The sequence below is a fragment of the Trachypithecus francoisi genome, unplaced genomic scaffold (assembly GCF_009764315.1).
Source record: "Trachypithecus francoisi isolate TF-2019V2 unplaced genomic scaffold, Tfra_2.0 Contig01579, whole genome shotgun sequence".
NCBI classification, from domain to species: Eukaryota; Metazoa; Chordata; class Mammalia; order Primates; family Cercopithecidae; genus Trachypithecus; species Trachypithecus francoisi.
This window is the reverse complement of record NW_022681442.1, coordinates 24,509,511-24,523,070: the sequence shown is the minus strand read 5'-3', so window position 1 is coordinate 24,523,070 and position 13,560 is coordinate 24,509,511. Positions and strand designations below refer to the sequence as shown.

General features: G+C 43.3%; 1 protein-coding gene across 3 annotated transcripts in view; it reads right to left on the bottom strand.

The window, feature by feature from the left end:
• The window catches only part of SORCS1 (sortilin related VPS10 domain containing receptor 1), a 597,227-nt gene that overhangs the window by 386,110 nt on the left and 197,557 nt on the right, over nucleotides 1-13,560 (bottom strand). For all 3 annotated transcript variants that reach the window (XM_033183443.1, XM_033183451.1, XM_033183459.1), the window contains exon 2: nucleotides 1,886-1,953. In XM_033183443.1, coding sequence (XP_033039334.1) covers nucleotides 1,886-1,953 — 68 coding nt within the window. The remainder of the gene's footprint in view (nucleotides 1-1,885; nucleotides 1,954-13,560) is intronic.

Below are 13,560 nucleotides of genomic sequence, written 5' to 3'. Positions count from 1 at the left end.
CAGGCTGTCTTGTGGCTTGAAGGTTGGGTTTCACTGGGTGCTTGCCCCTATCTGCCTAGGAATTTGTCTGCCTTCTACCATTATCACAATAATTTTTCAAATGAATAGGTACAAATCCCTTAGCATGGAGGAGCTCCTTGAATACCAGCGTGACTGGGCAGTTGGGCTACCAAGGGTCCAAAATCATGGTTGGGAAACTCCTCCAAGACCCAATATGTTTTTTTCTTTCTACCTACAGCTTGCACCTCCCCCATTTGGAGCCTATAAAAACCCTGGCCTCAGCCGCACGTTGCGACTACCCGCCTTCTGGTAGGGACTACACGCTTTGGGTCTCCTCTCCACTGGGAGCTGTTCCATCACTCAATAAAACTCTTCTCTGCCTGGATCACTCTCCAGTTGTCCGTATAACCTCATTCTTCTTGGATGCAGGACAAGAACCCGGGACCCACCAAACAGCGAGTGAGAAAGGAGTTGTAACACTGTAGCCTTCCTGTCCTCTGTCGGTGCCAGGCAGCTGCCCCACACAACAGGAAGTAGCAGTGGGGCCCGGCCAGCCTAGGAGCCATGAGCTAGAGCAGAGCAGTGGGACTGAACAAGCTGTAACATGAACGAGCTGAAAACCACCCCCACCCCATTTGCTGCCCTGTGGCTGGTGAGAAGGAGAGAAGAGCTGTGACCCTGCTGGGGACCCAGACCTCAGCTCCCCAAGCCAGAGCTGTGTGCCATGCTGTAACTCCCCTTGGAGTTCCGTGATTGCTGGTGTCTCTGAGTTTTTAGGGCGCCACCGCATTCCCCTCATCCAGACACCAGCACCCAAGGCAGAAGCCCCTTGCTGTACACCTGGTCCAGCCACAGCCTTGCACAGAGCCAATGCCTGGAGCTGCCCACCCCACCACAGCAGCTGGTGTGTCTGGCTTGCCCTTGGCGGGCATGAGATATAGACCAGTTGTATGAGCTGAGTGCAGCCTGATGGGCCAAGTGGGCAGAGCAAGCCCTGTGGGCACAAGCAAAACTCAAGCAGAGGCACTGCCGGCTGCAGGGGTCTCTGGCTGGCAAAGAGGCACTGAAAAAATCCTGTATCATTTCCACACTCTATATGTGTGAAGCAATACAGTGTGTATCCTAAGGATAAGGGTGTGCATGAGTGTGGGTATGTATGCCTGTGCTGCTGGTGAGCTGCAGGACCATCATGGAAGGGAAGTTAGTAAAAGAATGTTGCTTTGGGCTGGGCACAGCGGCTCATGCCTGTAATCCCAGCACTTTGGAAGGCTAAGGCTGGCAGATAACCTGAGGTCGGAAGTTCGAGAGCAGCCTGACCAATATGGAGAAACCCAGTCTCTACCAAATATACAAAAAATTAGCCAGGTGTGGTGGTGCATGCCTGTAATCCCAACTACTCAGGAGGCCGAGGCAGGAGAATCGCTTGAACCCGGGAGGTAGAGATTGCGCTGAGCCGAGATCGTGCCATCGAACTCCAGCCTGGGCAACAAGAGCAAAACTCCTTCTCAAAAAATAATAATAGAAAAAAAAAAGTTTCCCTGGTAGAGAGCCTCATTCTACAGACCAAGAGGCTGTGCTGAGTCCTTCTGCAAAGAGACTTCCACTCTCACTTCTGATCCAATACACTTACAGGTCAGTGAGACGGTACACAAACACAACCCATTGTACAGGTTAGCAAAAGAATCTGACTGATTAAAAGAAGGGATCTATAAAGAAGGTAAAGCTCTGGTCTGCCTGGAGATAAAGACCAGCACATCACTAAAGAGAGAAAGCAAGGAGTACACATTACCAGGAACCTTCCTGCCAGGAAAAAGTGGGTGGGACAGCAGTAGCAGGCATCATGCTTAAATAACAAGGTAATTATTAGCTCCATTTATCTACATACCTCCAAAGTGAGCTCTCGGTGATGCTCCCCAGGTTATAGTCATAGAGCTTTGTCAAAATGAGAATCACCTGAAGGCAAAAGAAGAAATCATGGTTAGTCTCAAACAATTACAATCTCTTAGAACTGAAATGGCCCAAGGGAGGGCTTAGGATTCCTTTAATAGGCGCTTAGCATAATTGAATGAATTGTTACGGCATTTGCGGCGCTGACTGGGAAAGGGTTGGCGTGCCTTTCTGCCTTTCCACTGAACTGCTTAGGCCTATCCTCTCCCCACCTTTCTCCCTGTCACCCTGCAACAAGGGTTAACTGCTCCTCCAGGCGTTTCTTTCCCTAGTGGGTTTAATGCTTTTAGGGAACGCTGGCAGAACTGCCAAATATGAACACAACTCAGGTACTCACTGAGCAGATGCCTGGGAGAAAGGAAGGTCAATGGTTAGTTTCCAGCCCTAGTAGCTGGGTGCACTGAGGTTACCCAATGTGCCCAGCTACCATCTTTTTGGGAGATAGCAAAGAATTCTTTGAAAGAATGTCAGTATGCCCATTTATTAAGGGGGATGAAGAGTAATGCTATCTCCCAAAAAGAATTGCTGTTTGAAGTTAAATTAGGGAATAAATACAAATTACATATCAATTAGCATGGTGGTTTGTCTTTTTTGTTTTTTTTTTTTTTGAGATGGAGTTTCGCTCATATCGCCCGTGTTGGAGTGCAATGGCGCAATCTCGGCCCACTGCAACCTCCGCCTCCCAGGTTCAAGTGATTTTCCTGCCTCAGCCTCCCAAGTAGCTGGGATACAGGAACCCGCCACCATGACTGGCTAATTTTTTGCATTTTTGGAGATCGGGTTTCGCCATGTTGGTCTGGCTGGTCTCAAACACCTGACCTCAGGTGATCCACTAGCCTTGGCCTCCCAAAGTGCTGGGATTACAGGCATGAACCACTGCGCCTGGCCTAGCATGGGATTCTTAAATGTTAGTTCCTTCCCTTTGCCCTATGTGAGCTTGGTTTTAACTTTCTTCTGACTTCCAATTTCTAGGAAAGCCATAAAATAGAAGCCACATTGGCAGGGCTAAACAACAGCATTTTAACAGGAGCAAATCTATTTCATGGGGTCCAGATAATTACTGTGTAATCTGTTTCTTATGGAACCCTCCATAAGAAACAGATAAAATCAAAAATTAGGAACAGGTCTCAGGAAAGAAGCCGTAGAATTGCAGAAGGCTAAATTTAAGCTATATTCGCTTCGTAGCAAATCCTCCTCTGAAATCGAAAGCAGCACTATTTTCAACTTTACCCAGAGGAACCTAAACCATTTCATTCTTTCAGAATTCAACAAACATATATTAAACGTTTATTAGGAGCCCAGGATTTTGTCTGATGCCAGAAGAGAACACAAAGAAAAACAGATTCAGTCTACGAGTCCGTGATCCGGTTAGGACAGAAGCGCTCATGAAAGAAAAGGGCAGTTGATGAAGAGCTATATACCCCTTCTCAGTCACACTGAAACTCTTCCCATCACAGCTGCTCCAGAAGACAGCTTCTCTTGGTGTCTGCAGCAATGAACACAGTCCACTTGGTTACTTGAAATACATGAGCCCAAGGACACTTGAGAAGATTCCACAGAGCAGTGTGCGTTCCTAACCACTGATTTCTCCACCTTTACTCGCTCTTCTTACATAAGGGAAAAACATTATGGGTTTGCTCAGTTTCTGTCGAAGTTCGTATTTTCCTCCTGGTACTCATAACCCAGAACATTTGGCCCAGCCCAGCTGTTTCCAACTCAGCAGAAACATGTCGACATTGATTTCCTGAATTCTTCTCTGAAGGCCAAGGGATCAGTTCTAGCCACAGTGAGCAGAGAACATTCTAACCTTCAATTCCGGGCCTGCAAGCTACTGAGGAATGCTGAATCCAAGTTCCACTCTACTAGCACAGTGTTTGATTTACTGAAGGCACAAGCATCAGTGAACACATTCTTAACTTTTTTAATTTCACAGCAAGCAAACTGGAACTCTCTGACCTTAGGTTTGTTCTGAGTTCAAGGGGGAAAAAAAAATTACAGTAACTTAAAAACAGGCAGAGATCCCTGAGTACCTGTCATCTAAGACCACCCCTCTCCTAAACTACAGCACAGCTTCCTTCCTTCCAGGTCCTGTTCAAAACTTGCTTCTTTAGCAAAACGTGAGCACGTGTGAGGTGCAGGACACCCTATGGGCACATCAGATGGCATGCCTGTGGTGGGGGCATATGCTTAACAGATCCATGTGCCAATTAAGTCGCGCTCAGTGCTAAATTTCAATCACTGCCATCCCAGGAACACTGATCAGTGGCAGCAGGGTGGCTGTTTGTTTGAAGACACAGAATGATGTTGCTACTCCATCTCAGTACCATTTTGCCGAATAAGCCTATAAATCCCCCACCAAGAAAATAGGGGTGTGGGCATAAAGCATTTCTAGGTAGTTGCTCTCCTGATACAATACCGCAGTAAACTAAATAATGAAGTTCAGCTGGTCACAGGCTGTGTCTCCCATTCATGTGATGAGGGAATTCAAAGGCGCCCCAGAGAAGGAACCCTTTAACCCAGCATGTAATGGTGTGGAGCCACTCGCACAAGCACACACAGAAATTGTTTAAGCAATCCCAGGGCAGGCAGGCAGGGAGGTAGAAACCGCTCCCTGCCTCTTCTTGCAGAGCTAGTAAAACTGTAATGCTAGTGATACACTCAGGCAGTTTATCAATACAGCACCAGAAGAGGAGTCCTTTATGGCATTTGAAAGCATATCTGCTTGAATCAATCTATTTAATCTTTCTGTTTTCATAACGAGAGCAAGAAAGAAGGGAGAACTGCTAACCTTTAGTTATGTTTTCAATCGATTATTTGAGATTTCTTTTTCTTTTTTCCCTTTACTGCCTCTGTGCATTATTTACCATCTTATTCCTGAACAATGATGCATCCTTATGTTAGGTATGTTTTGTTGTTTGTTTGTTGCTTTTCTGTTATGCCAATACTATTTAACAAATCAGTTTCTGTTAAGGGAACCTGAGTCAAAATCACTACATTTAAATGATAAAATGTGAAAAGATGCAATTGCCTCCCTACTCTGGTCTTATTCTCTGTTGTTTTTGTGTATTTTTCAAACTCAAAATGGAACACAATGGAGCTGTTTTGTTTGCTTTCATTTTTGTTTGGAGATGGGAGTCCCGCTCTATTGCTCAGGCTGGTCTCAACTTGTGGGCTCAAGGGATCCTCCCACTTTACCCTCCCTAGTAGGTGGGAGTAAGGTGCAGCACACTGTATCCAGCTTTCAGTGGAACTTTTTAATTAAGTGAAATGTCGTACGTGCTTAAATAATATACACATAATTTATTTTTATTCATTCAGCACACAATTTTCATGTATAGAAAAACTCCAAGTGTATAGCATTCAATTATAACTTCAATCAAAAAGCAAGGCTATTTTGATGAACACATATACATCTCAAAATGCATATGAACACATATACCCCCACACAAACTGGCATATCCATCAGCATCCCATTTATTTCTGTATCTTGTTTTCATTATATAGTGTTAAAACATCCCCGATTCAAGTGATCACCATATGGTACTAGCTTTTTAAGGTTCCTCTCTAAATCTTAGGATATTATCTTTAAATAGCTATAACCCAAGTTATCTGTGACTTGATAACCTCCACCTGTGCCGTAGCAGGACCTCAGCATCCAATTATTTCTAGGACTTTCTACAGTAACATGTTTCAAGTATGTCCCTCGCCAGTCTAGGACTTGCTGTCATCACATGACATCTGCACTTCATCTTTCACTGTGTGACTCCTTCTTGCCACATTTATCGCTTACAAAACTTTTGGGAGGAACTTCACTTGGTCCATACGTTTTTTTTTTTTTTTTTTCTTTTCTTTTCTTTTGAGATGGAGTCTCGCTCTGTCGCCAGGCTGGAGTGCAGTGGCGCAATCTCGGCTCACTGCAAGCTCTGCCTCCTGGGTTCAAGCGATTCTACTGCCTCAGCCTCCTGAGTAGCTGGGACTACAGGCACGCACCACCACAGCCAGCTAATTTTTGTACTTTTAGTAGAGACAGGTTTCACCATGTTGGCCAGAATTGTCTCGATCTCCTGACCTCGTGATCCACCTGCCTCGGCCTCCCAAAGTGCTGGGATTACAGGCGTGAGCCACCACACCCGGTTGGTACATACTCAGAGAGAGGATGCCGGTGCCCACTCGCCAAACTACTGTTCTCAAATCACCCATTCCTTGGAGGGTAGAAGGGTGCCAGAAATAGTAACAGGTCAGGTTCTGTGCAGGAATGGGAGAGGGTCCAAGGGAGTGAGCAAAGGCTTCTCCCACAGCACTGAGCCACATTTTCATAACCCGGGCTCCCAAACGATTAGTGACGCTTTGCTCAGGCCCTTACAAAGCTCCTACTGAATAATTCCATCAACTCTAGCCCTCACTCCCTCTGGACAAAGAGTTGAAAAACCATCACAAAGGACTCTGTGAGAGGAAAATGTCAATTCATTCCTCCCTTCTGGCCCCAACCTTTCTGCACTGGGTAACAGAACAAAAACATTCACAAACAGATGCTGGTATGTGGATGACTAATAAGACTGTTCTACTGTAAATTACCAAAAGTCAGTGAAAAATATTCTGTTGTATCAAAACGGTAGAGCAAGCTTATTTACAGGTATGCATTGAAATGAATTAACCTGCCAGAAGCATAAGACAGGCAGTCTCTACCATGCCAATTATCAGTCATGTAACACCTTTGACTATGACAGCGTGGTTTTTATTATTAACCTAACATATAATTTAGAAATGAAATCCCAAACATTTAAGGAACCTGAGAACACCTTCCTGGTAATCTGGTTCTACACACAGCAACTTTTGAAAACTTGTGCATTAACTAAGTAGTAGATTGTAGAGAACCAAGATTTTTCTATGCTTGTCTAAATAGAAGCATAGGAATTTTCCATTTCTTTTCTTAAAAACAAAAAACATAGTATCTTCCTCCTTTTATTTACTAAATAATTCACCCCACAGAAAGTGGGATGGAAGTGAGGCAGGAGACTGGAGGAACTTATTTTCTGATCTCGGCAGGGAGAAATGAAGAAACCTGCAGAACTAGCAGATGGCACCAAAGGCCATCTCTAGTTGCCCTCGCTGCTCCTCAGGGTAAGACACTCCCACCAGCGCCATGAGAGTTGAGAAATTCCATAGCAACACCTGGAAGTTACCATTCCTTTTCTAGAGATTTGTGAATAGCCCACCCCCTAATTTGCATGTAATTAAAAGTGGTTATAAATATTGCTAGCAAACAGCCCAACGCTGCTACTCTGGGTACACTGCCTATGGGTTACTCCTGCTCTGGAAGGAGTAGCCACTCTGCTATACATTGCCACTTAATAAACCTGCTTTCTTCTACCATCAGCTCACTCTTGAATTCTTTCCTGAGTGAAGAACCCTCCCAGGCTAAGCCCCAATTGTGGGGTTCACCTGCTCTGCATCAGGAGGTTGGGGGTGTGTCAGTGGATTTGTAAGGATACTTAGCCTGGCGACTGCTCATCTCAAGGACATCTTAGAAAATAGGGACATATCAGGGCTGGGCTCAGTGGCTCATGCCTATAATCCCAGCACTTTGGGAGGCCAAGGTGTGAGGATCACCTGAGGTTGGGAGTTGGAGACAAGCCTGACCAACATGGAGAAACCCCATCTCCGCTAAAAATACAAAATTAGCTGGGTGTGGTGGCACATGCCTGTAATCCCAGCTACTTGTGAAGCTGAGGCAGGAGAATTGTTTGAACCCAGGAGGTGGAGGTTGCGGTAAGCCAAGATCACGAAATTGCACTCCAGCCTGGGTAACGAGCGAAACACCATCTCCAAAAAAAAAAAAAAAAAAAAAAAGAAAAGAAAAGAAAAAGGAAGAGGAAAAAGAAGAGAAGAGGAAGAAAAAGAAAAGGGGGACATAACTCTTCACTCTTCAATTAATAATAATTTGCATTCCTGTTTTCCTCTATGTCCAACTGTAGAAGCAGTATCGAATCTCAAAAGAAACAAAAGTATGGGCTTAGGATTAGGGCACAAGATCCTAAAATTTCTTTCATTCCTTATGGTCTCTATTTCCAAATCCTGAATAATGTAGACGACGACTAGGTCCTAGTCTATAAAACAACACTATTTCTTTTGTATTTCTCTCAACCACTGGTGATTCAGGGATGGCATGGGCAGGTGCTTCTTGTAACGCATGGCAAGACTCGACAGTGCTTAGCCATACTAATGGTCATAATTGCTCTTGCCTGGCGTGGGCCACAGTCTGGCTTAGGTGAGCAAGAGAACCACCATATTGAAGATGCCAGCAGGTTGGGTGGTGCTGATGCTGGCTACCTTTGTCCTGTCCCCACCACCTTCCAGTAGGCCTTAGTGTTTTTTCATGGTCCAAGCTCAGATAACCACCTCTCTGCTTATTTCAGCAGCTTGCTAGAAACCATTTGTTTAGATGTATTTACAGATCCTGATGAAAGCAAATATGGGGGAAGAGAATAATAAGGAGGCTGAAGAGATCTGCAGTAATCTTTCATGAGAATCAAAGAGTTGGATAAAATAAAAGGGGAGTGTTCAATGGCCAGAGATTTGTTTTTGTTTTCTTTGCACTCCAATTATAGGGAAAAGAAGCCAACTCACACTAGTTTTCCTTAAGATATGCATGTTCCAGATTGTGTATCTTTGGCTCAGTAAGCATTTATTTGACTTTCCAACTTAAACAGAGGTTCTCATTCTTATGGGGATCCAAGAATCCTTTAAGAATATTATCTGATACAATTTATGGGCATAAAACAATAAATATAACTTTAATAATATTACTCATCTCTTGAATCCTGGGGGGAGGGGTCATACATCCAAGAATAAGAACCTCTATAATTCTCAGAAAATAAGAGCTTTCTTTAGAAGAAATTTCAGCTCCAAAATTCTGCAGATTTAATTTAATAAACATTTATTAAGCTTTGTTAAAAGGCAATAATTTTAAAATACATGTTGCGAGGATACAAAGAAAGGAATGATATTTGATATGAGTCTCTAAAAGCCCAGTCTTGTGGTGGAGAGGCAGACCCGTACACAGATACTTACAAAATATAAGGAAAAAAGATGTGAAGCAGGAGGAAAGTGTTTCTTTTCTTTTGTTTTGTTTGTTTGTTTGTTTTTCTTGTTTTGAGGCGGAGTCTTGCTCTGTCGCTCAGGCTGGAGTGCAGTGGTGTTATCTTGGCTCACCGCAAACTCTGCCTCCTGGGTTCACACCATTCTCCTGCCTCAGCCTTCCGACTAGCTGGGACTGCAGTCACCTGCCATGATGCCCGGCTAATTTTTTGTATTTTTAGTAGAGACGGGGTTTCACCGTGTTAGCCAGGATGGTCTCGATCTCCTGACCTTGTGATCCACCCGCCTCAGCCTCCCAAAGTGCTGAGATTACAGGCGTGAGCCACCACGCCCAGCCAAGTATTTGTATCTTTCAAGGAGCAAGTAAGAGAGGTGTAATCAGGAGACAATTCTTAGAAAAGGATGCATTTAAGACAAATCCCAGAAGATGAGTGTGATTCTGATGAAGATGAGAGGTATACAAAGGGTACTGTAAGGAAAGGAACTGAGAGAGAAAGCTCAGAAAGCATTAAGAAAAGGTCAAGTCTTCTGGTTTACCTAGAGGTTAGAGTACGAGTAAGGACCCACACAATGTTAGAATACAGAGATAGGCTTTGGCACTATTGTGGAGGACCTTAAATATTAGGCTGGTAGTGTGCTCTGCTCAAAACAGAAAAGGCTTTGGAACCAGAAGATGATCAGATTTTGATTTTTAATTAATTTTTTTTCAGGCAAGGTCCTACTCTGTCACCCAGGCTACAGTGCAGTGATGCAGTCATAGCTCACTACAGCCTTGAACTCCTGAGCTCAAGTGATCCTCCTGCCTCAGTTTCCTGGGTAGATGGCACTATAGGCATACACCACTATGCCTGGCTATTTTATTTTATCTTATTTTATTTTATTTTATTGAGATGGAGTCTCCCCTGTCGCCCAGGCTGGAGTGCAGTGGCGTGATCTCGGCTCACTGCAACCTCTGCCTCCTGGGTTCACGCTATGGTCCTGCCTCAGCCTCCTGAGTAGCTGGGACTATAGGTGCCCACCACCATGCCTGGCTAATTTTTTTTTTTTTTTTTTTTTTTTTTTGAGACAGAGTCTTGCTGTGTCACCCTGGCTGGAGTGCAGTGGCACGATCTCAGCTCACTGCAAGCTCCACCTCCCAAGTTCATGCCGTTCTGACTCAGCATCCCGAGTAGCTGGGACTACAGTCGCCTGCCACCATACCTGGCTATTTTTTTGTATTTTCAGTAGAGATGGGGTTTCACCGTGTTAGCCAGGATGGTCTTGATCTCCTGACGTCGTGATCCACCCGCCTCAGCCTCCCAAAGTGCTGGGATTACAGGCGTGAGCCATGGTGCCTGGCCAGATATAGGGTCTTGCTATGTTGCCCAGGCTGGACTCTATAACTCCTGGCCTGAAGTGATCCTCATGCCTCAGCCCCACAAAATGCTAAGATCACAGGTGTGAGTTACCATGCCAAGACCAGATTTTGAGTCTTGGTTAAGCCACCAGATATATTAGAATGCTGCTTGCAGCAAAAACCAGAATGCTAATAGTGACTCAAGCAATAAGTGGTTCATTATATCATATAGCAGGAAGTCCAGAGTTCACACGGTTCCAGGACTAATTTAGCCCTACAATGTCATCAAGGACCCAAGCAATGTCCATGTGTCCTCTCTGACAGTGTCAGCACTCAGTGCTATTTACCCTCACGTTTGCAAAACGATCATAACACTTCTTTTCATCACCTGAAGATGTGGTTATATTCAGCAGAGTAAAGAAGGGCCTCTGGTGTATACATGGGTTTTTGTTGTTTTTGTTTTGTTTTTTCTACCTAGGGAAGAAACTCTTTCCCAAAAGCCCTGCCAGTAAACACCCTTTACCCTCACCAACCAGGATTCTGCCACATGCCCACCTGTGGTTGCAATAAAGATGGAGAAAACAAGGAACTGGTATTTCCACTTGACATTTACTATGATCAGAGGTGGGTTCTGCCAGCAAAGAAAGAGTGGGGAACGGCCGCTGAGTAGCAAATACTAGGGTGTACCACTGTATGATTTTCAGTAAGTCACCTGAATCCTGAACTAACATCTAGCATTTATTTGATGTCTACTGTGTGTGTCAGATATCATAATTAAGAAATGTCAATTATCTCATTGTTTTCTGATGATGAAATTGAGCCAGAGAGAAGCTAAGTACGTTAAATTACTGAGCTAGTAATTTGAAGTCTAACTCACATCACATATGGAATCCTCATCACTGTGCTAAACTTTCCTCTCTGGTATCCTGTCTAACATAGGTATGATGATGATTAGAGGCAAGGCAGAATCAGTGAAATGCCCTCACTTTCTGTTCATTTCAAAAACATTTATTGAAGCCCTGTTACCTGTCGGACACGGTAGTTAGTCACAAACCCTTCTCTCACTCTGCCTTCTTCTAGACATTGCTGGAATATATTTTCCTGATCATAGACATGCTTGAGTTTTCACTCTTTACTGACCTCAAGTCAATGGCATTTTGGGGTCATTTTAAAATTTAATTATTACATTTTTAAAGTTTTGAGCCCTGGTAAAATCCTCTTTAGGAATTGATCCTTCCATTTAAATTACTAGAGAACTTGGCTGCTGCCAGATCAGGGGTTCCTGACAGAGAATGCCAACGCAGCGAACTGCAGATTTCCACAGATGGTTTTACAGTATCATCATTCAGATTTAAGTGAATGCATAATTACACTCTTTTTGAGTTAACAAAGGGGAAAGAAATCAATAATGGCTAAGCTGGATCATGGTGCTCCAGAGGAGAGTTGAAAGGTTGATGGAGGATGGAGATACATGTGCACGCACACACCACACATACTCACACACATGAACAGTTGAAGTCATCAGACAAAAGTAATCTGGTATAGACAAACATACTTGAGGAAATGAAAAAACAGTAAGAACAGTGGACTAATTTGGGGTACAGGAAAGCATCCAGAAAGCAGTTAGTGTATTTTTGCCTCTGAAAAGTATTTAATCCTTAAATGCCCTTTATATTTCGTAGCAGTCCACACCAAATTTAATGTCATGTTTGTTTATGTAAAATCCTCTGCATGGCACTGAAATTGAGGGAGTGAAACAGCCACTGCATCCCTCCTGGGGAAATTAAAAGGCAAACCAACCAACAGTGATGCAGCCAGAGTTAGGGACATACAGATAACCGAATCAACATTAGACACAGCAAATTGTAGCACATGGAGAGCCGTCCTGAAGAGCAAAAAACTTTTTGGTAAATTTGCTATAGCCTCCTGACTCAGTTTCCCCACAGAGCCAGAGGTCATTTGTAGCTAAGACATAAAATCTGCACCTGAGTTGCAGGAATCTTCCTGTCCCAGGAGCTGCCATGTGAGAAATACTGCAGCTGTCACTCAAGGGAACTCACGTGTTTTCTCCCTTTGCTGAAAGCTAAGTTCCTTCCTGTTAGTAACAAGCAAAAAAACAAAAAAAAAAACAATATTTTAATAAGGCTAAACTATCAGACTCTAGTCATAGGTCTTTATATTTAGTAAACAAAACTAAACTTGTCAAATCCACTAGACTTAAGTTGCTTTTTGATGCAAATCTTGAAAATACAATCTTTAACTTTTGACAGGTTCTTCTACTTACCAAGTTCAGAGATGCTATCCACTCAAAAAAAAAAAAAAAATGCACTCCCTCCAAAATCTATTAATTTCACCTTGCCAGACCAGAGAGACTGAGGACACTTGTCCTGTTTCCTCCTCTGCCACCGCCTTCTCCTGTTCATTTTTATTTTGAATAATAAAAAGAGGATAATTCTCAAAATACATATCCATATACAGTACCTAATTGACCACTGCATATTCTTCTTCCTCTTGGTAAATTATTCTGCCCCAAATGATTTTAACTTTCTTTTACACTAAACCAGGAAAATAAGGGAGATGCTAAATTAAATATTTTTTCTAGAAAAAAACCAAATAGCTGCACCAATGTAATCCCAAAAGAGTACCAAGATGAGATAATTATACAAAATGTGAGGAAAATGCATATTCAAGACAAGATCTTTCTACATATGGATAGTACAACAGAAAAATGAAACAGACCTAGAGACCAAAAGCCAAAGCTTCAAGACCTGAAATTAACTGAGGGCTAGGGAATAGGGGGAGAAGCTGGCAACTTAGTGTGGTTGCCTCCAGAGCTGCAGTTGGAGGAAAGCACCTAGCATATCTTGTGCAAGCCCATTGTTTTATAGCTAAAGAACCAAACTCTTAAACCCTGTTCTCATTCCCCTCCAATGCTTAGAAGGGAAGAGAGATTATAACCAACCTTCTTCAAGCTAGTATCTACTCAAATTAGCTCACCTGATACACAGCTGCACAAACACAGACAATGCACAGAATTCTCAGTTTACAGCTGTAAAACAGTAAGAAAATATGTACTGTATTATCTTCTCTCTGAAAGTCTATTGAAAAAAAAAAAGAAAAAAAAAGAGAAAAGATGTGCCAGGTACTTAAGAGGGATACAAGCCAGGTTTTGCAGGAGC